The 26,814-nt window shown below is 42.6% G+C and overlaps 2 protein-coding genes across 2 annotated transcripts in view; one reads left to right on the top strand and one right to left on the bottom strand.

Annotated features, from left to right (window-relative positions):
* Nucleotides 1-12,157, top strand: part of LOC138957269 (la-related protein 7-like) — a 29,973-nt gene extending 17,816 nt beyond the window's left edge. The window contains exons 9-13 of the mRNA XM_070328411.1: nt 293-465; nt 1,231-1,322; nt 4,913-5,057; nt 9,300-9,394; nt 11,949-12,157. Coding sequence (XP_070184512.1) covers nt 293-465; nt 1,231-1,322; nt 4,913-5,057; nt 9,300-9,394; nt 11,949-12,107 — 664 coding nt within the window. The 3' untranslated portion in view covers nt 12,108-12,157. The remainder of the gene's footprint in view (nt 1-292; nt 466-1,230; nt 1,323-4,912; nt 5,058-9,299; nt 9,395-11,948) is intronic.
* A 561-nt stretch (nt 12,158-12,718) lies between these two features.
* LOC138960459 (extracellular matrix organizing protein FRAS1-like) overlaps nt 12,719-26,814 on the bottom strand; it is a 142,477-nt gene continuing 128,381 nt past the window's right edge. Inside the window, exons 55-67 of the mRNA XM_070332368.1 lie at nt 26,674-26,757; nt 25,355-25,570; nt 24,562-24,770; nt 23,497-23,660; nt 22,852-23,060; nt 21,652-21,904; nt 20,964-21,124; nt 20,263-20,369; nt 18,974-19,140; nt 18,400-18,492; nt 17,751-17,863; nt 17,273-17,419; nt 12,719-16,118 (exon numbers count right to left, since the gene is read on the bottom strand). Of these exons, the coding sequence (XP_070188469.1) occupies nt 15,534-16,118; nt 17,273-17,419; nt 17,751-17,863; nt 18,400-18,492; nt 18,974-19,140; nt 20,263-20,369; nt 20,964-21,124; nt 21,652-21,904; nt 22,852-23,060; nt 23,497-23,660; nt 24,562-24,770; nt 25,355-25,570; nt 26,674-26,757 (2,508 nt within the window). The 3' untranslated portion in view covers nt 12,719-15,533. The remainder of the gene's footprint in view (nt 16,119-17,272; nt 17,420-17,750; nt 17,864-18,399; nt 18,493-18,973; nt 19,141-20,262; nt 20,370-20,963; nt 21,125-21,651; nt 21,905-22,851; nt 23,061-23,496; nt 23,661-24,561; nt 24,771-25,354; nt 25,571-26,673; nt 26,758-26,814) is intronic.

Here is a 26,814-nt window from a genome sequence, read left to right as displayed (position 1 = left end):
GTCAAAAAGTAGATCTCTCCACAAGGGCTGCTCCTGTGTTTAGGTTTGTCAAGTTTGAATACACAAAACGTGTTTGTTCTCTCCTCTGTTGAAGCTGTGAGACATAAATGCTATTCCGACTTGGTCGTGTGACAGAGTTTTCTTCCACACTCGATTAGCTGATGTCTAACTCAGCCTGACGGCTTCGTTAGACAATCAACGTAATCTTGTGTGGAAGAAAACTCTCTGTCACACGACTAGCTCGTAATAGCGGGTAATGTCTCAGTGTATGATGGACAGAGTGTGTGTTCAGAAAAGACTGGAGCAACCTGAAGGGGGAATACCTGAGCCTACAGAAGAAGAACATGCAGAAACTGAAGGAACAGCTGAAGGCGGCTGCTCGCACCAAGAACCAGCGCAACAAACTGAGCACCGGCGACTCTGGGGGTGGGCTGGATACGGAGCATCTGCCAGAAGTTTCAGACAGTAAGTTCAAAGGAAAATGCCTGAGAAAAAAAGCCCCTCAGATTGCTTCTAAAGTTATAATTAACCCTTTCGATGCCTGTAGGACGTCAGCTGACGTTCTTGTTAACTTGCTTTAACGGGCAACAAACCGCTCAATAAAAAAAATATAAAAAAATTAAAATTAAAAAACCAACAATGTGTGAGCGTGTAGTGTATTCATGTATACATAAAGGCAACATTATAAGTTTTTAATTCAGGTAAATACAGGTAATGCTCTGTATACAAATATTTACCAGCAGCGAACAGGTTAAGATTCTGCATTACAAATAATGGTAGCGCGCAGGAGTACTGCCCAAGCATGTGTTTTAAAAGCTTAATTAAATGTCGTAGAATAGGCATAGAAAGAGCACTGTATTTGAGATTTTGGTTGGGATACTTCCGCGGAGTTACTTCCCTTGTTTGTGATGCTTTATGGAGGGCGACTACTTTTTGATTTCACCACCGTAGAGAAGCAGCGCCCTGAAGCGCATTCACTCACTTTGATTTCATTAATGACACTAGCACTAAATTTAATGTTATTCTTTTTTGTCATTTGCATAGAAGGGCACCTCGGTTAGTCTGACATATGCTAAAGACTTCTTTGAAGACTGTCTCCCTTTGTTTAGCTTGGGGTTTTGTTGTTGACAGAAGAAAGTGTAGAGTGAAGTTCACAAAATTACTAAGCCATGTTTTTTTTTCTGTTTTAATGAGAACGCATTTGTCATGGTTAATATTGAACTGTTTCAGAAACCAATGTAGGGCATCCACCCCCAGAATTTGTGCCCAACGCCATCTTGGAAGTCAAGAGTGATGTTGGAATGTGTATGCAGAGTATTAAGGTAGGAATAATTATCACCCAACTGGGTTTTGTTTCTCTGATAAGTACTGTGATAATTCCTCCTCAGGGGAGAAAAGTCTTATGATGTAAACTCTTTGAAGATGGCTGTGTCAACCTGAGAAAACCTGTTGACACAAACATTTCAGTCAGCACAAGAAGCAGCCAGTCTGGTTTATTTTTGGAATGAGTTTAAGTGGAAGGTTAGTGTGATCCCAAGTAAAGACCTGGCCAGGGGGGCCCGGTAGCTCAGTTGGTAGAGCACTGGACTTGTGATCGGAAGGTCGCAGGTTTGAATTCGGGCCGGGACGAACACGGGTCAACTTTATGTGCAGACCCAGAGACGAAAGCCATGTCCTACCCCCGTGTCACCACAATGCCCCGTAAGAGACCTTGGTCATTCTGCCATAAGTGCAGGTGGCTGAATACACCTAAACACGCAGACACCTGGGTGCGCGACTCCGTTGCTGCTAGCTTTCCACTGGGAGGAAGCGACCCGAATGTCCCTGGGACAATAAAGTCATGAAAATGAAAATGAAATGGTGTACAATGTGTTGACACAAGAGCGAATGCATCTTTAATAGTCAAATAACGCCAGGTGCATGGCCTAGTGGTAAAGATGTCTGCCTTCCATGTGAAAGTTTGGGGCTCAAATCCCTGCCGCGTCTGTTGTGTTAAGGGTGGAGATTTTTCCGATCTCCCATGTCAACTTACGTGCAGACCTGCTAGTGCCTTTTTCCTCCTTTGTGTGCACATGCAGACACAAGACCAAGTACTCACAGTAAAGATCCTGTAATACATGTCAGAGTTCGGTGGGTTCTAGAAACATGAAAACACTCTTTATGCAACCCCTTAAAATGGTGGACAGCTGCAAAAATGGCGGGGAAAAACCAGTCATAAACGTAAAATATCGCTCCTGCTGAACATGAGTGTACCTGGGAGTTGCAGTCCACAAACACAGAAGAAGAAAAAGAATAGACGATCTCCTGAAATAGTTTTGTCAGGTATTTTTTTATTGTTAAAGAGTTACTTTTTCTTGGAAATACTAAGGCAAACAAACTCATGGGACATCGTTAGCCAATCCCTAGCAAACTGAGTGTCTCCAAACGTGGTCTGCGATTCATGCACTGAGGGACGCAATCACACCAGCAATGCAGACTCAGCTCTAATGTGCGTAATTTTGAATGAAAAGAGCGTACAGAAAACAGATCGCAGATCTTCCACAACCTATAACAAGTCGCGTAAGGCGAAAATACAACATTTAGTCAAGCTGTCGAACTCACAAAATGAAACTGAACGCAATGCAATTTTTCAGCAAGACCGTATACTTGTAGCATCGTCAGTCCACCGCTTGTGGCAAAGGCAGTGAAATTGACAAGAAGAGCGGGGTAGTACAGTCGAACTCGCTTAAGACGAATCACTGGGGATCGGAAAAAAAGTTCGTCTTAACCAAAATTCGTATTAAGAAAATTGATTGATTTTTTTATTTTTTTTTAATTTTTTTTTTATAAGTCTTGTACATTTTATGGTGTTTCAATTTGTTTCTTTCGCAACTTTCATGCTGCTTCACGTTTGGACAATAAAGTGACATATTCAGTTACATGTTCATGTGTGTCTCATGTTGAGTGATGATTGTTGAGTTGAGTGAGAGTGAGCACACAGATGTGTCATCCAGTTGTTACGTTTTTGGTCACACACACACACACACTGACTCTGTCCACATTCGCGGTGTTCCTATCATTTGTCCGGAATCACTTACCCTGGCGACGGGTAGCAAATCTTGGCCAATTTTTTTTTGTTTTGTTGGTTGCAACATGATGTTCAAATCCAAATCGAAAGCACTGACTGACTGATAAACTATCGCGAACCGGCGAACGCAAACGTTGAGAGTGTGGTTTCCCTTGTCCAAGGGAAACCACTCTGGCATCTATATTTTTTGGCAATGGCTTCCGTTCAAAACATTGATGTTTCGTTTTTGGTATTCGCGAAGGAAATAAACGTCAGTCAGTCATTCATGTTCAGTGTCTGAGCTATCAATCACTTTGATTCTAAATTTGAAATTGTTTTGTGAGTACAGTGTAATCAGTTTAACTTTATTCAGTGATCGGTTGAGCAATGGTTCAAGCAGCCGACGCAAGAGAAGACTTTGACACATGTATTCAAACTTCTCAAATTCCCATGATATGTCGATCTCGGGACGAGTTTAAAGATTTCGTCATAAGCGTGAGTAAATTACAGACATTATGCATGCTTGGGAATCCAAAAAGTGCTCGTTATAAGCATAAATTCGTTACAAAGAATTCGTTTCAAGCATTTTTTTTAAGCATGAAGAAAGAGGTATTCAGTTGGGAACTTAAAACTAATACGTTATAAGTCAAAATTCGTAACTAGCGTGTTCGTTTTAAGTGGGTTCGACTGTAGTTGCGCTGAGAAAATTAAGGATAGCACGCTTTTCTGTACCTCTCTTCGTTTTAACTTTCTGAGCGTGTTTTTAATCCAAACATATCATATCTATATGTTTTTGGAATCAGTAACCAACAAGGAATAAGATGAAAGTGTTTTTAAGTTGATTTCGAAATTTTAATTTTGATCATCAATATATTATATTTTTAATTTTCAGAGCTTGTTTTTAATCCAAATATAACATATTTATATGTTTTTGGAATCAGAAAATGATGAAGAATAAGATGAACGTAAATTTGGATCGTTTTATAAACAAAATATTTTGTTTACAATTTTCAGATTTTTAATGACCAAAGTTATCAATTAATTTTTAAGCCACCAAGCTGAAATGCAATACCAAAGTCCGGCCTTCGTCGAAGATTGCTTGGCCAAAATTTCAATCAATTTGATTGAAAAATGAGGGTGTGACAGTGCTGCCTCAACTTTTACAAAAAGCCGGATATGACGTCGTATTTATCGAAAAAACGAAAAAAACATCCGGGGATATCATTCCCAGGAACTCTCATGTAAAATTTCATAAAGATCGGTCCAGTAGTTTGGTCTGAATCGCTCTACACACACACACGCACAGACACACACACACACACACATACACCCCGACCCTCGTCTCGATCCCCCCTCGATGTTAGAACATTTAGTCAAAACTTGACTAAATGTAAAAAGCTTGCCAGAGTTATTTCCAATCATCGTCTGTTTTCAGTGTAAAAGATGGGCGGGGATGTAGCTCAGTCGGTAGCGCGCTGGATTTGTATCCAGTTGGCCGCTGTCAGCGTGAGTTCGTCCCCACGTTCGGCGAGAGATTTATTTCTCAGAGTCAACTTTGTGTGCAGACTCTCCTCGGTCTCCGAATACCCCCGTGTGTACACGCAAGCACAAGACCAAGTGCGCACGAAAACGATCCTGTAATCCATGTCAGAGTTCGGTGGGTTATAGAAACACGAAAATACCCAGCATGCTTCCTCCGAAAACGGCGTATGGCTGCCTAAATGGCGGGGTAAAAAACGGTCATACAGGTAAAATTCCACTCGTGCAAAAAACACGAGTGTACGGGGGAGTTTCAGCCCACGAACGCAGAAGAAGAAGTGTAAAAGAGATGCCAGTTGCTTACAAAACTGTCTCATCTGATTTCAGGAGGATGTGCCGACATGTGTGGAAGTGGCGTACATTGATGTGAAGCCCGGCATGACGGTGGGACACATTCGCTGCAAGGACGCTGTCAGTGCTTCCACGCTGCTGGGGACAGGCATCAAGGGCTGCTCTCTGGCTTTGGTGGAAGGTACGAGACTTTTAACATATATATCTATCTATATATTTATACGACTTGTGTCTGTCCGTCTGTCTGTCTGTCTGTGTGTGTGTGTGTGTCCGCGATGCCAAGCCAAAGTTCTCGGTGGATCTTTTTCAAATTTGGAGACCGTATTCAGCTACACCCCGGACACAACCTCATCGATGAGATATTTGAACACATGCTCTCAGCGCGCAGCGCTGAACCGATTTTGGTTTTTCGCGCACAGCGCTGAACCGATTTTGGTTTTACTCTCGATCTATTCCCAGTAACTCTTCCTTAATATCTTCTCCAGTGTTTTTAGCCGCGTTTGTCTCCCTTCCTCCGTGCGGTGCGCCGGCCGGGTCCCCGGCGCAGCCGAGTATTCGGCTCAACTTCTTCCCGGCGCAGCCGTACCCGGCGAAGCGGGTATTCATCTAGTATATATATATATATATATATATTGATTCCATGTGCCTATGAGCCGTGCGTTTGCTTGTGACGTAATGTGATATGAATGGAGAGAGAGAGAGAGAGAGAGAGAGAAAGAGAGAGAGAGAGAGAGAGAGAGAGAGATTTGTTTTGATATTGTCGTCCTAATCTTGACTATTATGAGTGGACTATTTGCGCCTCGATATGTTATTTGTGTTCTTACGTTTTATGTTGTTTATTGTAATGCTGTATACACCACACCTGAGTTTCTCCTCGTTGAGATAATAAAGTGTTCTATGTCTATGTCTACCTCCCTTTAAAGACCAACATCCGTCTCCAGGGCTGAGGTGCACAAGCTGAAAGTGGGTGCCACCCAAACGGGAGAAAACCCAACCGCGGGGTCTGATTCGTTGAAATCACAACAAATTTTAATTTCAACCAATCCAACACCGCAGGTGGCTCCCACCCGGTTGGCAACTTTCTCGTTCACCTCGGCCCAGGAGGCCAAGTCTAGTTACAGTAGGAGGCCAAGTCTAGTTACAGTAGGAGGCCACAGAGCTAAACTAACCTTTGCCAGCACGAGAATCTAGAGCCACATCTGCCACGCGCCGATGTTGGCTTTTAACGCAATGTCCCCCCCCCAGAGCGCCCAATATCGGCTGCTCGAGAACCTTCTTCTTCTTCGGCGTTCCAGAACCCCATATGCAGATCCTGGAATGTCCAGAATAACCCGCTTTACACAATGCTACCAATGACATATATCTGTTTCCCTTTCTATCAGCCTCCTGCAAAGTTTGAGCATTTGTAATATAAAAACAAACTTGCAGTGGTTAGTTTGCTGTGATATTTAAAAATTTGAAATTGACTAAGTTACTTTCCTGACATAGATGGGTTAAATGTGTGAAAGGGAGGTGGGAGGAGTGATCAATTGCTTTGGTTTCTGTGTGTAAAAAAAAAAGACAACCGTCATTTTTGTGCCTAGAAAAAACTGTGAGCAAGTTATGTATTTGAGATTTGTTCATACAACTAGCTGTATCCTGAGGACGTAAAACCTAAGACAGACTACACTACTGCCACACACTTGTGTTTTTTGCCCTCCTGCTCCTCATTATCATCACCTTCTGCTCCTCATTATCATCACCTTCTGCTCCTTGTTATCATCACCTTCTGCTCCTTGTTATCATCACCTTCTGCTCCTTGTTATCATCACCTCCTGCTCCTTGTTATCATCACCTTCTGCTCCTTGTTATCATCACCTTCTGCTCCTTGTTATCATCACCTTCCTGCTCATTATCATCACCTTCTGCTCCTCATTATCATCACCTTCTGCTCCTTGTTATCATCACCTTCTGCTCCTTGTTATCATCACCTTCTGCTCCTTGTTATCACCTTCTGCTCCTTGTTATCATCACCTTCTGCTCCTTGTTATCACCTTCTGCTCCTTGTTATCATCACCTTCTGCTCCTTGTTATCACCTTCTGCTCCTTGTTATCATCACCTTCTGCTCCTTGTTATCATCACCTTCTGCTCCTTGTTATCATCACCTTCTGCTCCTCATTATCATCACCTTCTGCTCCTTGTTATCACCTTCTGCTCCTTGTTATCATCACCTTCTGCTCCTCATTATCATCACCTTCTGCTCCTTGTTATCACCTTCTGCTCCTTGTTATCATCACCTTCTGCTCCTTGTTATCATCACCTTCTGCTCCTTGTTATCATCACCTCCTGCTCCTTGTTATCATCACCTTCCTGCTCCTCATTATCATCACCTTCTGCTCCTTGTTATCATCACCTTCTGCTCCTCGTTATCATCACCTTCTGCTCCTTGTTATCATCACCTTCTGCTCCTTGTTATCATCACCTTCTGCTCCTTGTTATCATCACCTTCTGCTCCTTGTTATCATCACCTTCTGCTCCTTGTTATCATCACCTTCTGCTCCTTGTTATCATCACCTTCTGCTCCTTGTTATCATCACCTTCTGCTCCTCATTATCATCACCTTCTGCTCCTTGTTATCATCACCTTCTGCTCCTTGTTATCATCACCTTCTGCTCCTCATTATCATCACCTTCTGCTCTTTGTTATCATCACCTTCTGCTCCTTGTTATCATCACCTTCTGCTCCTTGTTATCATCACCTTCTGCTCCTTGTTATCATCACCTTCTGCTCCTCATTATCATCACCTTCTGCTCCTTGTTATCATCACCTTCTGCTCCTTGTTATCATCACCTTCTGCTCCTTGTTATCATCACCTTCTGCTCCTTGTTATCATCACCTTCTGCTCCTCATTATCATCACCTTCTGCTCCTTGTTATCATCACCTTCTGCTCCTTGTTATCATCACCTTCTGCTCCTTGTTATCATCACCTTCTGCTCCTTGTTATCATCACCTTCTGCTCCTTGTTATCATCACCTTCTGCTCCTTGTTATCATCACCTTCTGCTCCTTGTTATCATCACCTTCTGCTCCTTGTTATCATCACCTTCTGCTCCTTGTTATCATCACCTTCTGCTCCTTGTTATCATCACCTTCTGCTCCTTGTTATCATCACCTTCTGCTCCTTGTTATCATCACCTTCTGCTCCTTGTTATCATCACCTTCTGCTCCTTGTTATCATCACCTTCTGCTCCTTGTTATCATCACCTTCTGCTCCTTGTTATCATCACCTTCTGCTCCTTGTTATCATCACCTTCTGCTCCTTGTTATCATCACCTTCTGCTCCTCATTATCATCACCTTCTGCTTCATCGTCACTACAGTGGAACCCCCCCTTTTAAGTCGCCCTCCTTTTTAAGACCTTGATTTGCGAGATTTTCGGTACATTACCCCCATTTTAAGTCGCCCTCCTTTTTAAGACCTTGATTTGCGAGATGTTCGGTACATTACCCCCATTTTAAGTCGCCCTCCTTTTTAAGACCTTGATTTGCGAGATTTTCGGTACATTACCCCCATTTTAAGTCGCCCTCCTTTTTAAGACCTTGATTTGCGAGATTTTCGGTACATTACCCCCATTTTAAGTCGCCCTCCTTTTTAAGACCTTGATTTGCGAGATTTTCGGTACATTACCCCCATTTTAAGTCGCCCTCCTTTTTAAGACCTTGATTTGCGAGATTTTCGGTACATTACCCCCATTTTAAGTCGCCCTCCTTTTTAAGACCTTGATTTGCGAGATGTTCAGTACATTACCCCCATTTTAAGACCCCCTCCTTTTTAAGACCCTGATTTGCGAGATGTTCAGTACATTACCCCCATTTTAAGTCGCCCTCCTTTTTAAGACCTTGATTTGCGAGATTTTCGGTACATTACCCCCATTTTAAGTCGCCCTCCTTTTTAAGACCTTGATTTGCGAGATTTTCGGTACATTACCCCCATTTTAAGTCGCCCTCCTTTTTAAGACCTTGATTTGCGAGATTTTCGGTACACTACCCCCATTTTAAGTCGCCCTCCTTTTTAAGACCTTGATTTGCGAGATTTTCGGTACATTACCCCCATTTTAAGTCGCCCTCCTTTTTAAGACCTTGATTTGCGAGATTTTCGGTACATTACCCCCATTTTAAGTCGCCCTCCTTTTTAAGACCTTGATTTGCGAGATTTTCGGTACATTACCCCCATTTTAAGTCGCCCTCCTTTTTAAGACCTTGATTTGCGAGATGTTCAGTACATTACCCCCATTTTAAGACCCCCTCCTTTTTAAGACCTGAGTTTCTCAGATTTGTGGAGGTCTTACAACGAGGGTTCCACTGTACCACCGTCACCATTGGCATCACCACCACCAGCCACCTCCTCCAAAATACCCATACACACGTTTCCACTTTTTCAACAGGACCTGCAGAGAAGGCCTACTGGGACAAGCTGATCAGCGAAAGAGAAGCCAGGCTGTCAAACTCAAAGCGACCCAAGAGACGAGGCAAAAACAAGGTATATACTTAGAATAAAAAAACAAGAAAGGTAGGTTGTTGGAACGTTTGTTATTGACAAAACAATACATTCACTTAAAAAATAAAATAAAAAAACAATCGCGATAATTATGTACATTGGATAATACATGGGTGAAAGTAGCCCGTCAATTGACTGAAATCCGTCAATCTGAAAATAAGTCTGACGGAAATTCCGTCAATCCGCAATTTAAAAAAAAAAAAAAAAAAAAAAAAAATTTTTTTAAACGAAACTACTTGCGGAACGCGTTTTCGAACTGCTATAGTGAACCGGTTGCAGTTTGCCCGGAAACGGAAGCGCTTTTGCCCGGCCGTGCTCGCGGTAAACCCCGTAGGTGAGGTTTCTTCGCTTTCGGATTCGCTCTGCATCATGATTAAAAAAAAAGTTCTCTCGCCTTTTGGCAGGCATTACGGATCTTATTGATGCTGGTCTAGCCAACAAATGGCGATGGGACTGGTTGGAGTTCATGTGTGTGATAAGTTTGGTGCTTGAAACTCAAGTGCTTTTCCTTGAGAACTTTGCACTATGAGATGCTACCGCTTAGTTGCTACTTTGTGCAGTGCTACATCATGCTGTTTGCATGTGTGACATTCTGTTTCATCATTTATTTCAATGCCTGGCAATGTTTGCTTCTTATAATTAATTATTTCGAACTTTTATTTCAGTTGTTCAGTTTCTATTTCATGTAGTATGGCTGTTGACTGTTGTCAATGTTAATTGTTATCAATTGTGTCGTTGTGTTGGAAGATGCAAGTGTGAAAAGATACAAAAGAAAAATGATTACTTCTGTGAATTGTTTTGATTTTGTTTACCATTTTTACCATATCATTAGAATCTGAAGGTATTTTTTTGACCTGCATGATAGTGTATTTTTTTTGCCAGGAAAGGCCACAAAATCACAATGTATAATGCAAAAATTCGTTTTCAGCCGGGGGGCGTTGCCCCCCTGAACCCCCTATCGGGGCCCTGCCCCGTACCCCGCCAGGGCCTGGGCGGCCCCTGGACCCCTGCCTCAAAAAATTTTCAGTCAATTTGATTTTCCTAGGTTTCACCCATGATAATATCATGGATATAGGCTTAACCATGTTATTTCTTTAGTTCACATCTTGGTCTGTTTTCAGTTTGTATTTCCGTCGTTGTTATCAAGCGCGAATCGAATGCGACTTGGTAAACAGTCTTAGTGTCTGTATGCCCATCAAGTCGCAGAGTTTGTACATAACACGTCTTCCACATGCGTTCTGAAGTCAGCGGCAAGTGCAATGCGGCACTAACCCTGCATTCCCGGTCAGGAGTCACGGGCGACAGCGTCAGGGTTGTCACTCTGGCCTACTTGTTGATTACTTGACAACAGTCACAAATATGATCCTTCATTCTATCGATATGTTGGGCATACCTCAGGTGATCGGCTTTTGGCCACCTTCTTACGCCGTCCTCGCGCCCCCTAATTGGCGTAGAGGCGCGTCCCCCGAGTGGTGGATGGGGGAGCCTTCTCTACTAACTTCTGAGAGAAGGTCGCATCACTCTCGATGCCGTGAACCTAATTAGGATTTTTTTCTTGTTTCTTCTCTATTTCTGCCTCCCCAAAGTCCTTTTACTTTCCTTTTCTCACCCATAAAATTCTTCACTTATTACCCTTGTTAAGTGGTTCTTGTATAGAATATAGTCAATGTTTGTAAAGATTTTAGTCAAGCAGTATGTAAGAAATGTTTAGTCCTTTGTACTGGAAACTTGCATTCTCCCAGTAAGGTCATATATTGTACTACGTTGCAAGCCCCTGGAGCAATTTTTTGATTAGTGCTTTTGTGAACAAGAAACACTTAACAAGTGGCTCTATCCCATCTCCCCCCTTTCCCCTATCCCATCTCCCCCCTTTCCCTCGTCGCGATATAACCTTCGTGGTTGAAAACGACGTTAAACACCAAATAAAGAAAGAAAGAATTCTTACGCCGTCGTATATGGCAACGGGTTTTCGCCCTTCAGTCCTTCTTCTTTCTTCTTCTTCTGCGTTCGTGGGCTGAAACTCCCACGTACACTCGTGTTTTTTGCACGAGTGGAATTTTACGTGTATGACCGTTTTTTAGCCCTTCAGTCCAAAGGGGCACCAGTCTTTCACCTGCCTTTCAGTCATGTTGTACTCGAACACTGCCGAGTCAGTTACACAGTAGAGAGAAAATGAGAGAGAGCTGAAAGCATTAGGATGGGGACAGGGAGTTAACAAGGGCTGGAAAAAGCTTTATGTTCTTGTTATCTGTTAAATCTAGCTTGATTTTAAATTCAGCAACATTATTAATGCTATTTGGGCATAGATCACACATGCACACACACACGCATGCACACGCACGCACACACACACACACATGCATATGCACACACACACACACACACACACACACACACAGCTCAGACTTGGAGAAAGAGACAACTTCCTCCTGTTCTGAAATTAGTTGTGTTTTGCTCAGACTATGTTGTATGTTACGCTAATTTTAAAACACCTTTAGTTTACCAACACATTAAAACATCTTTGCATGAATTTCAGCTGCTGCAGAGGGCGCAGAATCCCCTGGGTGAAATCTTCATGGGCCAACACCTGAAGTTCAACGACAACGAAGAGAATGCAGAATATGGAGTAGTGAAACAGGAGCCAATTAATGATGCAGAATATGGAGTAGTGAAACAGGAGCCAATTGATGATTAATCCAATGCCAGTGTGCAGAAATAATTTGAAGAGGAGTAAATTGCAATGTCTGTATGCAGTAATGAGTTGTACTGTGATGTTGGTTGTTCAGTCTGTGTCGTTTGTCATTTAGGTCATTGTCACTGTGAAATCATAGTCACTAGTTTGAAACACAGACACTCACACACACACACACACACACACACACACACACACACACACACACACACACACACAAACATGCACACACAGTTTGGTTTTCCACTACAAATTACTTGTCACATGTGTGTGCCATCACTGCCATTTTGCAAACTTGCTAAAACTGGATCTGAGAGAGTGTGTTCACAGATTTTCTTGCAGCAGATGTGAAGAGTTGGAAAACAGGATTTAATTTTGTCACTGTCTTGGCAGTGTGGTATACTTGTTTAGAATCATGTTATGATTAAGTTTGAGTTTTGATTAATGAAATGTTAATAAACTTTGTTTTTGTACCAGAAGAAAATGTTCGTGACTTGTGAAAAAAGGGAAAATGAGTGTGTGCAAATGGGTGAACGACCGAATGACACAACAGTTCTTTATTTGTAAGTTTTATTTTGCGGTACCACTTTGTGAACGACTGAATGACACAACAGTTCTTTATTTGTAAATTTTATTATGCGGTACCACTTTGTCGTAACTAAAAACTTAACATGAGCATATCAATCTCTCACTGACAATGCAAACACATCAACATACAAAAGGCAAGGACAAAAAGGTTATCGTGAACTTTTCAAACAATTCAAAACTGATGTTTGCTGATAGAAAGAACAATCTGATGCATGAAGTATTCATTGCTTGTAATTTTGATATTGAATGCCAGTTGTGCGCAGGTTTGTAAAAAAAAAAAAAAATCACAATGTAACCATGTATGAATGATACTGGTGTGTGTAATTCTTGATCCCCAAACCTCTCAATGATCAGGTTTTATGATGTAAGATGTACCTGTCTAGGGTCATCATGACATTGCATTGTGATGTATTTTCAATGTTTAAGGAAAAATGTAAATGCCACACAGAATAGGCCCAACAATGTGGTATGTCTTGAAACTTACCAACATGAATACAAAGAATATAAGGTCTCACGGTCATTTCAAGATGTAGGAGTAATCTGATCTATTCAGAGGCGGTATTTGCTTTAGTTAAAGGTGTTATTGTTTGCATCACATGTATTAAGACAACATTCAAATTCTACACTGCCAAAAGCAGCTCGACTTCATCAACTGCAAAAATGCAGGTTTGTCACCATTTGCATTCATTCTCAACAATCAGATTTCACTTTAAGTCACTAGTATGTTTACTAAGCACACACATACACCAACACATTCTGCTGAAGCAAATTAACTCAAACAACAGACATACAACTTGGTTATTAAAATATATATCTAAGTAAGTGCATAGCATCTACTCACTGATACACTCGGTAATTTCAACATACTTAAAGCATGATGTACATATTATTATGTGCAAAATGGCCAACATGTAACTGTTTCCAAACATAGGTAAACTTGCTGATAGATGTGCCATTGTAATTTCTGATGGATAATCCTGTGTTACTGTATCGCTGCACAACCGTGCCTCGAACTGTTATGTTACACATTTGCATTATGGCACAGCTCTAATACACAAGCAAGTCAGGTACCCGTTATGTAGAACATTAATCTGTAAACATATCTAAAGAAATAAGGAAAATAAACAATAAAAATATTAACAAAAATAAATCGCAGGAAAGAAATGGAAAAAATAAGATGCATCAATCATTATGGAAGACATAACATTCATATTCAGTCAAAAGATGGGTTATAATCAATCCGATTAATACCATTTATTATTTTATGAATGATACGGTGTTATTAATCATTAATTTCTCTTTTTCTCTTTAACTTGTATTCTGCAGAAAACATATACTACATGTTCCAGAAAATTATGGAAAATTCGCTGGTTTTAAGACCGTTAGACTGATTTGTTTACCACAGAACATATCAAATACAACCAAAGGGAAGTAATCGCTCTTTATGCATACGACATGTGTAATAGAGTAAACAAGAGTTGTAGGGAACCTTTTCTCCTGGCACCTGAGAGTATAACAAGCATTGAAATGAACAAGCGACTTTCATCCTCACAAAAGGATGATCGCCGCAAGCTCATATGTTCATCATTCTCCAAGAACATATTCTGTATTGTCGCTAAGTTTTGCCAAGGCTGATAATGAAAAAAATCTTTGTACTGTATTGATTTTATATTAGTACAGAAGTCACTTTACTTCAATTTACTGTGAATAATAGCTGGAATATATCCTCACACAGACACCCACAAAATACAGATAGCGGCTCAATACTGGTATGGCTCTGATTGCCTGAAACATGTACTGGAAAAAAATCACCATGTAAAACCTGTCACAGCTAGTGCACTGGTGATACTGAACACAGTCATGAAGCATATGCTGTACCAGGATGACCGCTGGCGATCCCTGAATCTGCAGGGTTTGTGCAACTGACACCTCTGCCGATGACACGGCCAGGAGTGGTATGCAGGGAACAGTTTTAGCGGCACTTGACCGCATGGTGGCGCTGTTTGTTCTGTAAGTCGCACCAATTGCCATTCACGAAACCCAGTTTCGACCCGACCCGCCAAAGTCCCTTGACGTTTTTATACTTGCGGGACCTACCTCTCGGCGCTACAGTCGCTAACGGCATGATGCCGCCGGGTAATCTTTTGATGTTTGGATGGCTGTGTCACTACTTGTGAATAGCACTCCAGGGCAAAAGTCTGGCAGCTAGATGGCTCAGAACAGTGTTGTGTCTTTTGCTCAGAATGAGGTGCAATGCTCAGTATAGGACTGAGGCGCCTCAGCCATATATAACGGTCCCTGAACTAAACGCTGGCAGATACTGCGCACTGCCCAGCACACTGACCATTCCCCCCTCCTTCACTTTTTCACCACCGCCCACCCTACCCATAGTCTTAGGACTTTGTAGGTTTCTGACTTGCAAGCAGTTTCAAAGCAAAACAATTCCACAGCACTCTAGAGAGTTTTAGTCGGTTTTTGTTTCCATAGGAAGCGATCGCAGCCTCAGTTCCAAATTTTATCCATCTGACAATAGACCAGAGCGTATGAAATTGCGGTGGTTTATGCATGTACTGCTATGTGCTGCCCCTACTATGACAGGCCACCTCCCAATAGAGGACACCTTATGTTGTCCCTTGTCTACTACCTTTACCAAAGTATACCTGTCGTGACAGGCCACCTGCAATGTGGGGGACATTTTTGGCTGGTACTGATCGAGGGTGTTGTTTCATCACAGGTACAACTGGCGTAATGCGAATCCATGGGAAAAGATTAAAGAAGTCCTTCAGAGTGGCAGTGAACACATGTCAATAATTTAAAAGTCTACTACAATGACAACCACGATCACACTTCTGTCCCATTGTCTACATTTACATTGTGACGTGCTAATAAATTAATATCCTTGGCTTTAATAATGTTACACTTCGCAGCAGGAACTGCTACTTTTTTTAGTTCTCCCGTGCTGGAAACTCTGTTCAAGTTGGGATTGGACACTGAGAGATGAGGCACATTCACTGAAGCCACCGACACCCTCAGAGTAGGGCTGGATTCAGTTAAATTGTTGCGCCTCACTTTTACACTATCACAGGACTTCTTTTTCCGCCGGCGTTTTCGAACACACCCAATCACAATGGCCACCCCAGCGGAAAGGATGATGAAAACGATGACTGGCAGAATAATGTAGATGGGGTAGAGGAGTGATGTGGTGGGGCCAGCAACGGGCCGCTTCATCACAATTCGCTGCATGTTGGTCCCGTTGCGAGGTCTGTCCATCTGAAGCCCGCTGTTGGGGTCCCGGTAACGACTGGCTCTGGTGGAGGTGGGGTAGGGTGTTGGTGCAGAGGCCTCACGACGGTGGCGGTAGAAAGGTGTGTCTGCTGGTCCAATCAGGTATAAGACCTGCAGGTACCACTGGTGGCCAGAATCCACCTGCAAGGTAAGACGTCCTTGTGTGAATGGGGAGAATAAAGCCGAGAGTATGTATCAGGGGTGTGTGTTTGTGTGTGTGCAGGTGGGTTGTTAAAGGGGATACACTGGATGCAGCATGAAAAAATGAATAGAACACACGTAAAATACACATGTATGAATCATCCAAGTCTGAACAAGCAGATAGCCGAAAATTGTGCAAGAAATGACTAAATTGAACACAGGCATGGAAAGGCTAGGAATGCATGCACACGGAGATGTTCATGCATGAACGCAAACATTAAAGGATAGTCATGCCGTTATTATTTTTTACCAGTAGCTGAAGACATGAAGAGTTTACAGTCCAGTTAAATGTTCAACAAGAAGGGCAAAGCCCATACGACTCACATGCTTGACCTCAAATAACTAAACCTAGCAATGACATCATACACTAAGAACTGCTTTACACATTTTTTCTACCAAAATACATGTGACCTTGACCCAAGGTCAAGGTCATGCAACACAAAGCTGTTAATTCAAGACATAGGAAGTACAATGGTGCTTATTGGCCCTTTCTACCATGAGATATGGTCACTTTTAGTGGTTCACTACCTTATTTTGGTCACATTTCATAAGGGTCAAAGTGACCTTGACCTTGATCATATGTGACCAAATGTGTCTCATGATGAAAGCATAACATGTGCCCCACATAATTTTTAAGTTTGAAACAGTTATCTTCCATAGTTCAGGGTCAAGGTCACTTCAAAATATGTATACAATCCAACTTTGAAGAGCTCCTGTGACCTTGACCTTGAAGCAAGGTAAACCAAACTGGTATCAAAAGATGGGGCTTACTTTGCCCTATATATCATATATAGGTGAGGTATTCAATCTCAAAAACTTCAGAGAAAATGGGGAAAATGTGAAAAATAGCTGTTTTTTAGACAACATTTATGGCCCCTGCGACCTTGACCTTGAAGCAAGGTCAAGATGCTATGTATGTTTTTTGGGGCCTTGTCATCATACACCATCTTGCCAAATTTGGTACTGATAGACTGAATAGTATCCAAGAAATATCCAACGTTAAAGTTTTCCGGACGGCCGGACGGACGGACGACTCGGGTGAGTACATAGACTCACTTTTGCTTCGCATGTGAGTCAAAAACCTACAAACTCACCTTGTACAGAGGTTCAACGTTGAAAATGAAGCCATCCACTCCAGGCATATCTAGGAGGGGGGACAACTCCTGTCTGTCAGTGGCAAAGGATGCGTCAAAGGGGATGTCTTGAAAATTGGTCTGAGCAACATCAGGATTTTCTCGATCCTGCAAGAGAACAAACAGTTCAAATCATCATCATGCTGTAAGCCTGTTTGTCCAGCGCCTCTGATTGCCTGAAATCAGAACCTTGAACGTAGACCTGTGAAGTTTGGAGAAATGTGACCAATAAGCTGCTAAACAGGACCTTAGCATTGGCTTGGTCTTGGTCAAATAACTTATAATCGTATAGATTTTAACTGTAACGGGGGTCCATGTACACTTGTTAACTCCCTTTGTCCATAGTAAGATTTCTCGATGTGAAGAGCTTATATTATACTCCGGCAATGCAGCTTGCAGTAACTATCGTTTTGAGTAAGAAACAAAACCATGAACTCACTAAAATGAGGAATCTGAAGAGTAGGCTGGATGAAGGTTGAATGCAGCCGTACTGTGGGCCTTCATCATAGATGTCGCCCACTGGGTCGTAGGTTGGAATGTAGCCGTCACTTCCTGTAATTGAAACAATCAGCCATTCTGCTTACACCGGGCCATAACTCTATAGTCACAATTAAAGAGCAGTACACATGTCACCTCTGTCCTTCATGTGGTTTTGTCATTTCAACGTCATAACTCTGAATTCTTGACAGCCAAAAGAATTGATCTAAAAATTAAATAAAAACACAAAGTAAAACAATAACACCAAAACTGAGAAAATGGTCTGCAGGGGGAACAATCATATTACTGCAAATTCAAAGGGCAATATCATACAGCGGTTGTTTCCCTTGTCAGAGTATTAATTTTTTATGATCGCAATAACGTATCTGATACCTATTGTAGCAGTCAAGGGGCATGTTGTCAGATAAGAAAACTTATTCATCTGTGCCTGCGGGGATAGCAATACCAAATGTGTGTCAATCGTTTATCAACGCTTCTAATTGCCTTCTTCATGACCATATTCATTTATCTGACATTTGAAGGTGACAATTTCAGGTTGAGAGTTTTTTTCGTTGTTTTTTTTTTAGTTGTGGGTGGGTTTTTGTACACACCTGTACACAGGTAGACTTTCTCAATGGTCAGCTTGTACGCTGACTTGAGGTCCTGGCTGGGACTCCACAACACTCGCCCGTACAGGTTCTGACCTGGTGACAAAAATGGACAATAGTCGAGTTACTACAGGGTATAAGGTACAAAGGTATGTTAAGGCTAAAGGTGGTACCACATTTTGTTCTAAAATCATCCCAAAACGTGTTTTGGGTTCTTTGCATATTGGAGTACGGTACTCTGAACACCGTATATTCATTGTGTAATGTTTATTTTGTCATTGTCATCCTCTTCCTTGCAATATAATGCTAATTCAAAAAGTGATTTATAACATTTGAAATAACTGTGAAAACTGGAGACACTATTCTTTTTTTTATTTTTTTATTTTTTTTTACTCACCTGAGCAATCTTACTAATGAGCAGTGTCCGTCCGTATGGATTTTCAGGGGTCACGTGGGTTATATTTTGGGCCATAAAATGAAAAAAAAATTCTTGAACGTTTTTAAAACAAGAGCTTTAATTTGACACCTTTTACACGTCGATCTGCGAGTGGACGACTTCCCAACATGAACACCTTACCTCTGGAGAAGGCGCCATTAAAGTCCCAGTCGTCAGGTGTCATGCTGGCAGTGGTGGGGTCAAGCAGGAACATCTTGAGGTTGTTGGTCAGCTGCAGCTGTGTGTCTAGAGAGTACACCACGGGGACCGGTCTGTTGGTCTGCTGGAAGGACAGCGGCACCTCAAACCTGCACAGTTCAGCGGAGCCTCCCTTTCAATACCTTCCTATTTAAGACTTCCCCCTTTTCAGGGATGTTGCTACAAATTCATACCTATAGGACAAATGTCCTGAGTTCTTCAGCATTAATAGGACATTTGACCGCTTTCAGAAAGTGTAATAGGACATTATGAATTTGCGCCAAACAGCTTATAACACATTCCATGGAATTGTTCCAAAGTCATGCGCGCACACACACACACACCTACGCGCGCGCGCTGTAGAACACGCACATAATATAGTAAATACATCAACACAGTGTGCGTATAATGTTGTATTTGTTTAGTTTCAAAGAAACCACAAAAAAGAAACCAACATGAACTACTTCAGAGCTCTTACTTTGATTACAAACTGCATGATTTGGATAACAGTTGAAAAACAAAATGATCGGTTTGATCCAATGCTGATCTTTTGCAGGCTTTAGGTTTTTTTTTCAGCGGCATAATTCAGTGCTTCGTCTCGTATCGAAAACAAAAGCAGACGACACATTTAGTCAGTTGGAGTTGTCTCCCGTACTCCTGTAGCATGCACTGATCTAAAAATAATCCACAAACGGCGCATACCGCAAACGGTTCGGGAATTCCCGACAAAAGAAAAGATCCGCACGCGGCACTGGCAACTTCAGTGTCAGCTGAACACGAGAGCGTTCGGTCTTTTAGAAGATTTGTATCTTGAAATGAAAATTGACGAATATCGCGCTGTCCGAAGGAATGGAGTACATATCGGACAATGACCACGCTCAGGCTAAAACGATAGGACATCTGACCGACATGCGGCAATGTGAATCGGACATTTGGGGATTTTCATCGTAAAATGTCCGATGTCCGACGCCTAACGACATCCCTGCCTTTTTAAGACATACATTGTTCACAATTGTGGTTCATAACTTCTGTGAATGTAACTCCTTTTTAATCACGGAACGTAATTTAAGATGTCCGACACCGAATGTGGCAATCTTTGCAAACACAAAAAAAAAAAGAACACAAAGCACACACACACACACACACACATTCACACACACAATTTAAAATAATGATCATGGTATCTAGTCTAACTTGAGAACATTTCAAGAGCAAGGTAAAAAGTGTCTGACCTTTGGGGTTGTCCAGCAGTGCAGGGCATGGGCTCAGCATTGACATAGGACTGGGTAGGGGTCACCGCGCACGGTATCAGCTCTATGACGTACATCCCAGTGTAGTCCTGCAACACAAAAAGACGATCAATTTGACCAGCTCACTGAAATACATATGTCTGGTAATACTGCAATTTGGAAGCAAAGCTCCCACACTAGATGACTAGATGTAACAAAAAGGGTGACTATGCTCTTGGCCACCTTAGAAACTTAACTTGTGAGTTTCTTTTAAATCTTGCTTCAAGTGTCCAATACCCTGGGAATTTGCGTGTGTGTGTGTGTGTGGGAGGGAGGATTGTTAGACTGCTGCGCCATGTTTTTAATATCACTCATATACAGCTTTTTATACCCGCGCCTGAAAAGCCATGTGTCATTACTTCTTTTTAGATGGAATATTTCTGTCACGTGACAATCCCTCGAATAAAATGCCCCATCGTCCTGACCAAAAACCAAGAGGTTCAATATGTTCTGTTATGTTGCCAATATGTGTGGGAAGAACTATGCAACAGTGAAGAAAAGAAAGATGATGTGAAAGAAGCCTTGCCTTGAGGTTGTATCGGAATATTTGTCGTTATTATGTTATCAGGCTGAAATATTGAGTCTGTGAGGAAAAGTAAGCAACATTGGATAGCGGATGAAACATTAGGTGCAAGAAGCCTTGCCTTGAGGTTGTATCGGCTGGTGGCCTGCCACATCTGGTGGGGACTGTCAAAGGTGTTCTGACTCCAGGTCAGCTGCAGGTCAAAGGAGATGGCCAGAGCCTTGGGGGCCAGTACCCGGCTCTCCACCCCGGGTGCCGTGTGATGCGACACCACGTACAAGCCTGACGAACAGAGATGAAATGGAGATGATGGTAAAATTCGTTTGTTCATTTCACTGCTTGTTATTCTCTCAGGAGCAAGGGGATTGGTTCAGCATGAACTCTCACTTACTCTATTGCACTATTTTTTTTTTTATGTCGTATGTATTATGACCACGTACTTCCTTTTATTTTTCAAACCTGTCGAACAGAGCAAATGTTGCACGTTTAGTCGTCATACTGACCTGTCACACCGCAGCTGCTGTTTGAATCTTGGGCATACTTTCTTGGCCTGTATTTGAGAACGTGAGTCTTTAAAATGTCGTGTGTGTGTGTGTGTGTGTGTGTGTGTGTGTGTGTCGGTGTGTGTGTGTGTGTGTGTGTGTGTGTGTGCGTGCGTGCGTGCGTGTGTGTGTGTGTGTATGTGTGCGTGCATGCGTGCGTGTGTGCGTGCGTGCGTGCCGTGATGCGTGCGTGCGTGATTATGTGCGTGCGCGTCTGGGTGACACTAAAACCACCGCAGCAAGCAGTTAATCTCACTTACAACTCACCTCTAAACTTGGCCTGAGTGCGGAACTCCATGACCAGCTTCCCATCTTGACCAATGAGGATCCGCTTGACCTGCAGCTTGCCCCCCAGCCTTCCCTCCGTCTCCAGACCAGATCGCCACAGCACGGTGTTGTAGTAGAAGGCTAGCTCCATCTCTGTGCGATGCTCCATGGAAGTCCAACCCACTGGAGCCGCCGCGAACAGGTAGGAGACGTGGAGGGGCACCCGCACTGTCAGGTGTGTCTGGGTTCGATCCTGCAATCAATGGACATGTTGCAGAAACATGTGGAAAGTGGACAGTATGTAGGTGGTTATATATGTGGGTTTGAAGGTGTGTGGTTTTGGATATGTATGTGCAGATGTGCGTGGTTTGTTAGATGTTTGAGCTTGTGATTCTTATGAAAGCACCGATCTTATGTGATGTAATACATGTGTATACGAACCAAAAGATACTTTTTTGTTTGTTCTTCAATAAAATTGTTTCGAGCTGAATTGAATTGAAAGCAGACATGGTCCAGGTACAAAGCAGCCTGCAGTCAAAAACAGTTGTAGAGGATTTGAAATCCAAATTTATATATGGCATGTTCAGTCTCTTTTTCTAGCTGACAACAACAATATAGAGGTCAACACTTTCACTACACAAGGTCATTGGAGAGTGACTGTCTTTTAATCTCATTTCCCTGAAAACTGAAATTCGAAACACCACACTTTAAAAGAAGACAGTTTTATGTGAAAACGCTTTCGGGCAAAGGATAAGAAATGGAAAACATTTATCAAAACCGTAATGCTGACACACTTTCATCCAGGTTGGTGATAGATGATCACGTCTTTCTTTGTTCATGGGAACTGACAACAACAAATTTAAAAAAATTACTAGACCTATGCAAGCTTTAAAGACAGCAGACGCCTTCTTCTTCTGAGTTCGTGGGCGGAAACTCCCACGTACATTCGTGTTATTTTGCACGACTGGCTGTTTACGCGTATGACCGTTTTTACCTCGCCATTTAGGCAGCGTTACAGTGATTTTGGAGGGTGCTTGCTTGATATTGTTTGTGTTTCTATGACCTTCTGCATGGGAGGCCGGCATCTTTAGTACTTACTTACTTACTGCCCGTTATGCCTATTGGCATGTAGGGCAGCAACAAAGGACATCTTTACCACTAGTGACTAGGCCACTGCGCTCGTCCAGCGGGCACCAATACCTTGACAGTGAAGTCGGACACCACCCTTCCCCCACAGATGTCGACCAGCTCAGACATGTGGTAGAAGGCATCGAAGGTCCAGATGCAGCGCTTGAGGTCAAGGTGACGGTACAACATCAGCGTCTTCTCTTCGCGAAGGTCACGGTCAAACTGGTAAGCAAAGTCGTAACCAGGACCGAAGGGCAACTGGTCGTCGTCTGACAGTTCACCTGCAATTATTATTTTGAACTTTATGACAACTTATCTTTCCTGTGCAGACCTAACTGTGTTGTAACTGAACTCATCTTTGTAACCTTTATGCAGAACTGTACCATGAACTGTTAGTGTCTTATGTAATTTGTACAAAAAGCGCATTGATGTCTCAACTTTTATCTGAGAAACATTCACTCTAACTATTTTTGTAGATTTTAGAAGTGAAGACAATAATTATGACATCCGGTGCACTGTTTTCATGTCCAACAACCCGCTCTATACAGCATTCACACACAAATAAAAGCATCGTAAAGTCTCAAATTAATTGGGCAAAGTAAACTTCGCAAAGTCTACTTCATGAAGCTGGCTTCACGAAGCTTTGTCACAGAATTTAATTCCTGCACAAAAGACTCCGCGAAGTCGACTTCGGGCTCAATTAAAGACAGCTTTTACCTAGGAAGCCCTGGTCCAGCAGCGGAGCGCGTTCCGTGGCGGTGATGATGTTGGAACAGACGTGTTGCTGGCGATACACGGGCTCTGACAACAGGAAGCGGATGTTGTGAAGCGGGAATGTGGACACCAGGGGGAGCATGCCGTCCTGGTGGGGAATCTCAACCCTGTGCAAGGAAAGAACAATAATAAACAAATAAAGGAATGAAGTTGATGATCAAGTAATATGTGTATGTTTCTTTACATTTTTTATTGCTGGTTGCATTATCCAAGGACCAAGTCATTAACCTGCATATGATACATGGGATAGCTTTCACCATCTCAGGTTTATTACTGTGTGTATAATATTATTATAATATTATTTCTTGTATTTTGATCATGTTGACCCCTCACACCCCCATTTTCAATCCACGATGCAAAGTACCACAGAGACCTATGTTCACCTAATCTTGTAAAATACACTGAAAGCGTCTCCAGGTTCTCATGTTACAACAGATTGAAGCTTGCAGAGTATATTGAACCTTAGTTACAGTGCATAACAAGTCTCAGTAGAACGTATAGTCATAAGTATAGTCATAAGTATAGTCATAAGTATAGTCACAAGAGCATTAGGTTTGTGTACAGCTGCAATTGTCCTCGTCACATCTTCCGACCTTGAATACCTATTCCTTGTGTGACAGGGTGGCGCAGTGGCCCCCCTTTCTCCGTATCTGCCGACTGGCCTTTATAGCCTTGGGCTATTTATAGCTCAAATGACCTGGCTGCTGGTTAGACACTAGATTGTGGAGTAGGCTACTATTTGTGATAGGGTCTGACTGCTGTTGTCATCTTGTATAGGCTCTTCGTGGTTGAAAACGACGTTAAACACCAAATAAAGAAAAGAAAATCTTGTATAGGCTCTTCCGAACCATTGACTTAACATGGCACATTTTTACTTGCCTGTTAATTTAGCCCAAACCCACACCTGTAGAACTGGCTTTGCCTCCGCCACTGAGAGGTAATTCAGGCGTTTTGAGCACTTGGTTGCACTTGAAAGTATACTTTTCTAGTTCTCCATACAAGTCTCACCTGATGTGAATAGTGTTGGGATGGTTTTGCCCATCATGTGGGACATAGTTGAGCGACGCCAGGAAGGACTGAGCATGGTACCCTTGCAGTTCTCCCCCGAACGATGGAGAATTGCAGATACCGTTGTTTCTACCTATGGTCACAGGTGCGCTTCGCAGTGGAACTCCGGGGTTGCCGTTAGCGTGGAGCGGTTGGGCCACACAGCGCACCTGGCGTACGACAGGTGAAAATAAAGAGACAGGTGAGAAAGTAGGATACTAAAGGGTGACCAGCCAAAACGCAACCCACAAAAATGCTAATTACTTCTTCATCTGTTTAAAGAATTACTTCATATTTGGTGTGCATTAATTTCAGCTAATGCATGACCAGTCCACAAAGTGGCTTATTTGTTGGTCAAATGGTCTTACGTTTGTGCTCTTTCAAAAGGAAATGTCCGATTTCGGGTTATCAACTCAAATGTACGAGGTTTGAAATTGAACGGTAGCAAAAACCGGATTTAAGTTCTCCCGATTGTTACCTTTAGGATTGCGTTTTGGGGGGGATCACCCTGTAGCCTACATGTAGTAGGATCTCTCGGAGAAAGCATATGCCATCACCCATTAATTTTGCCGTAGGAAAAGGGTAGCCTATCTCAATAATGATGAACTAATGCAAACACACACACACACACACCCGCCCACACACACACCCACCCACACACACACACACACACACACACACACACACACACACACACACGCAGTCGCATACAGAAAAAACCCAACACACACGGTAATGTCCACTGCCAACTCACCTTGAAGTAGGACCTGAAGTACACGCTGTCCAGAACCTTGCTCATGCTGGACGTGAACAGTGTGTCGTCCGAGACTCTCACGAATGGTGACCTTGACCCCGCCTCGTCAGGGGGCGTTGCGACCTCCCACTGGTACAAGATGGCCGAGGCGTTGATGCCGGTGTCCTCACACAAGGTGTGGGTCACGGTATAGGTGGGGTAGTGAACGTCACACGGCTGAAAACAGATTGAAAAGCTGTCACGAAAGATACCGTACCGCAATGATAATCATCCAAACTATCAGTGATCCGTCTGGGCTCTTACAAAAAGGGCATGCATTCATGTTCAACTTGGATAAAAATGCCCAAAATTAACATACTACGCTGCTTTCTGTGCAAAAGTTTGCTGAACTTGTTTTGTGCCATGACTTCTGTGCCAACGATTGTTTTTCAATTGTTCACACTTTTCATTGGGTTCGAACCCCGGCCGGGTCATACCTAAGACTTTAAAATTGGCAATCTAGTGGCTGCTCCGCCTTGCGTCTGGCAATATGGGGTTAGTGCTAGGACTGGTTGGTCCGGTGTCAGAATAATGTGACTGGGTGAGACATGAAGCCTGTGCTGCGACTTCTGCCTTCTTGTGTGTGGCGCACGTTATATGTCAAAGCAGCACCGCCCTGATATGGCCCTTCGTGGTCGGCTGGGCGTTAAGCAAACAAACAAACAAACAAACACTTTTCATGAATGTTTATCCGGCATCGATATCTGCATTTAGCGCCTGTTTTCTTCCCTTACGCCAAACAAAAATATATGTTGGTTTAGGGTAACCCGACCGACCCTATTTTATTCCGCCACTCTAAAACTTTTTTTTCATTTCTCAAAAAAACAAAAACTTTATGCACATTTTCGGAACCATACCGAGGCTAAGGGAAGTAACCTCCTTTAAAATCGACTAACTCCGGTTTTTTTAATTTTTGTTTTAAAAGCCGACCTACCGACCCTATATTTTTTGGTCACGTTACCCTAAACCAACATATATTTTTGTTTGGCCTTACTAGTACGCTTAGCTTCAAATTTGTAGACTAAATTGAGTCATCGTGGACACGTGTTCTGGGGAGGAAGGTGCTTGGGTTTTTCTGTTTCTTTACAGCATATCACATTGCTGCATTAAACGTGGAAACAGTGAGCATCTCATACAACTGGTTTTCTTTCTTTCTTTTTCTTTATTTGGTGTTTAACGTCGTTTTCAACCGTTCAAAGTTATATCGCGACGGATAGGCCTACAACTGGTGGTCCATATATCAGAAACTAACGCAGAGACTGAAAGTACTGGGTACTCACATTTATGCAGATGAGAGGGTAGCCTGGAGACGGCTCCACCTTGGTTCCTTGCTCTGCATCGCCATAGTGGAGCAGAGACACAACCTGCACAGACAGCAGATTGTCATCATCATAGTAGAGCAGACACACACAGACATCAGA

The sequence above is a fragment of the Littorina saxatilis genome, linkage group LG2, assembly GCF_037325665.1.
Source record: "Littorina saxatilis isolate snail1 linkage group LG2, US_GU_Lsax_2.0, whole genome shotgun sequence".
NCBI lineage: Eukaryota > Metazoa > Mollusca > Gastropoda > Littorinimorpha > Littorinidae > Littorina > Littorina saxatilis.
The sequence above is the reverse complement of the archived record's forward strand: the minus strand, read 5'-3'. Positions and strand labels throughout refer to the sequence as shown.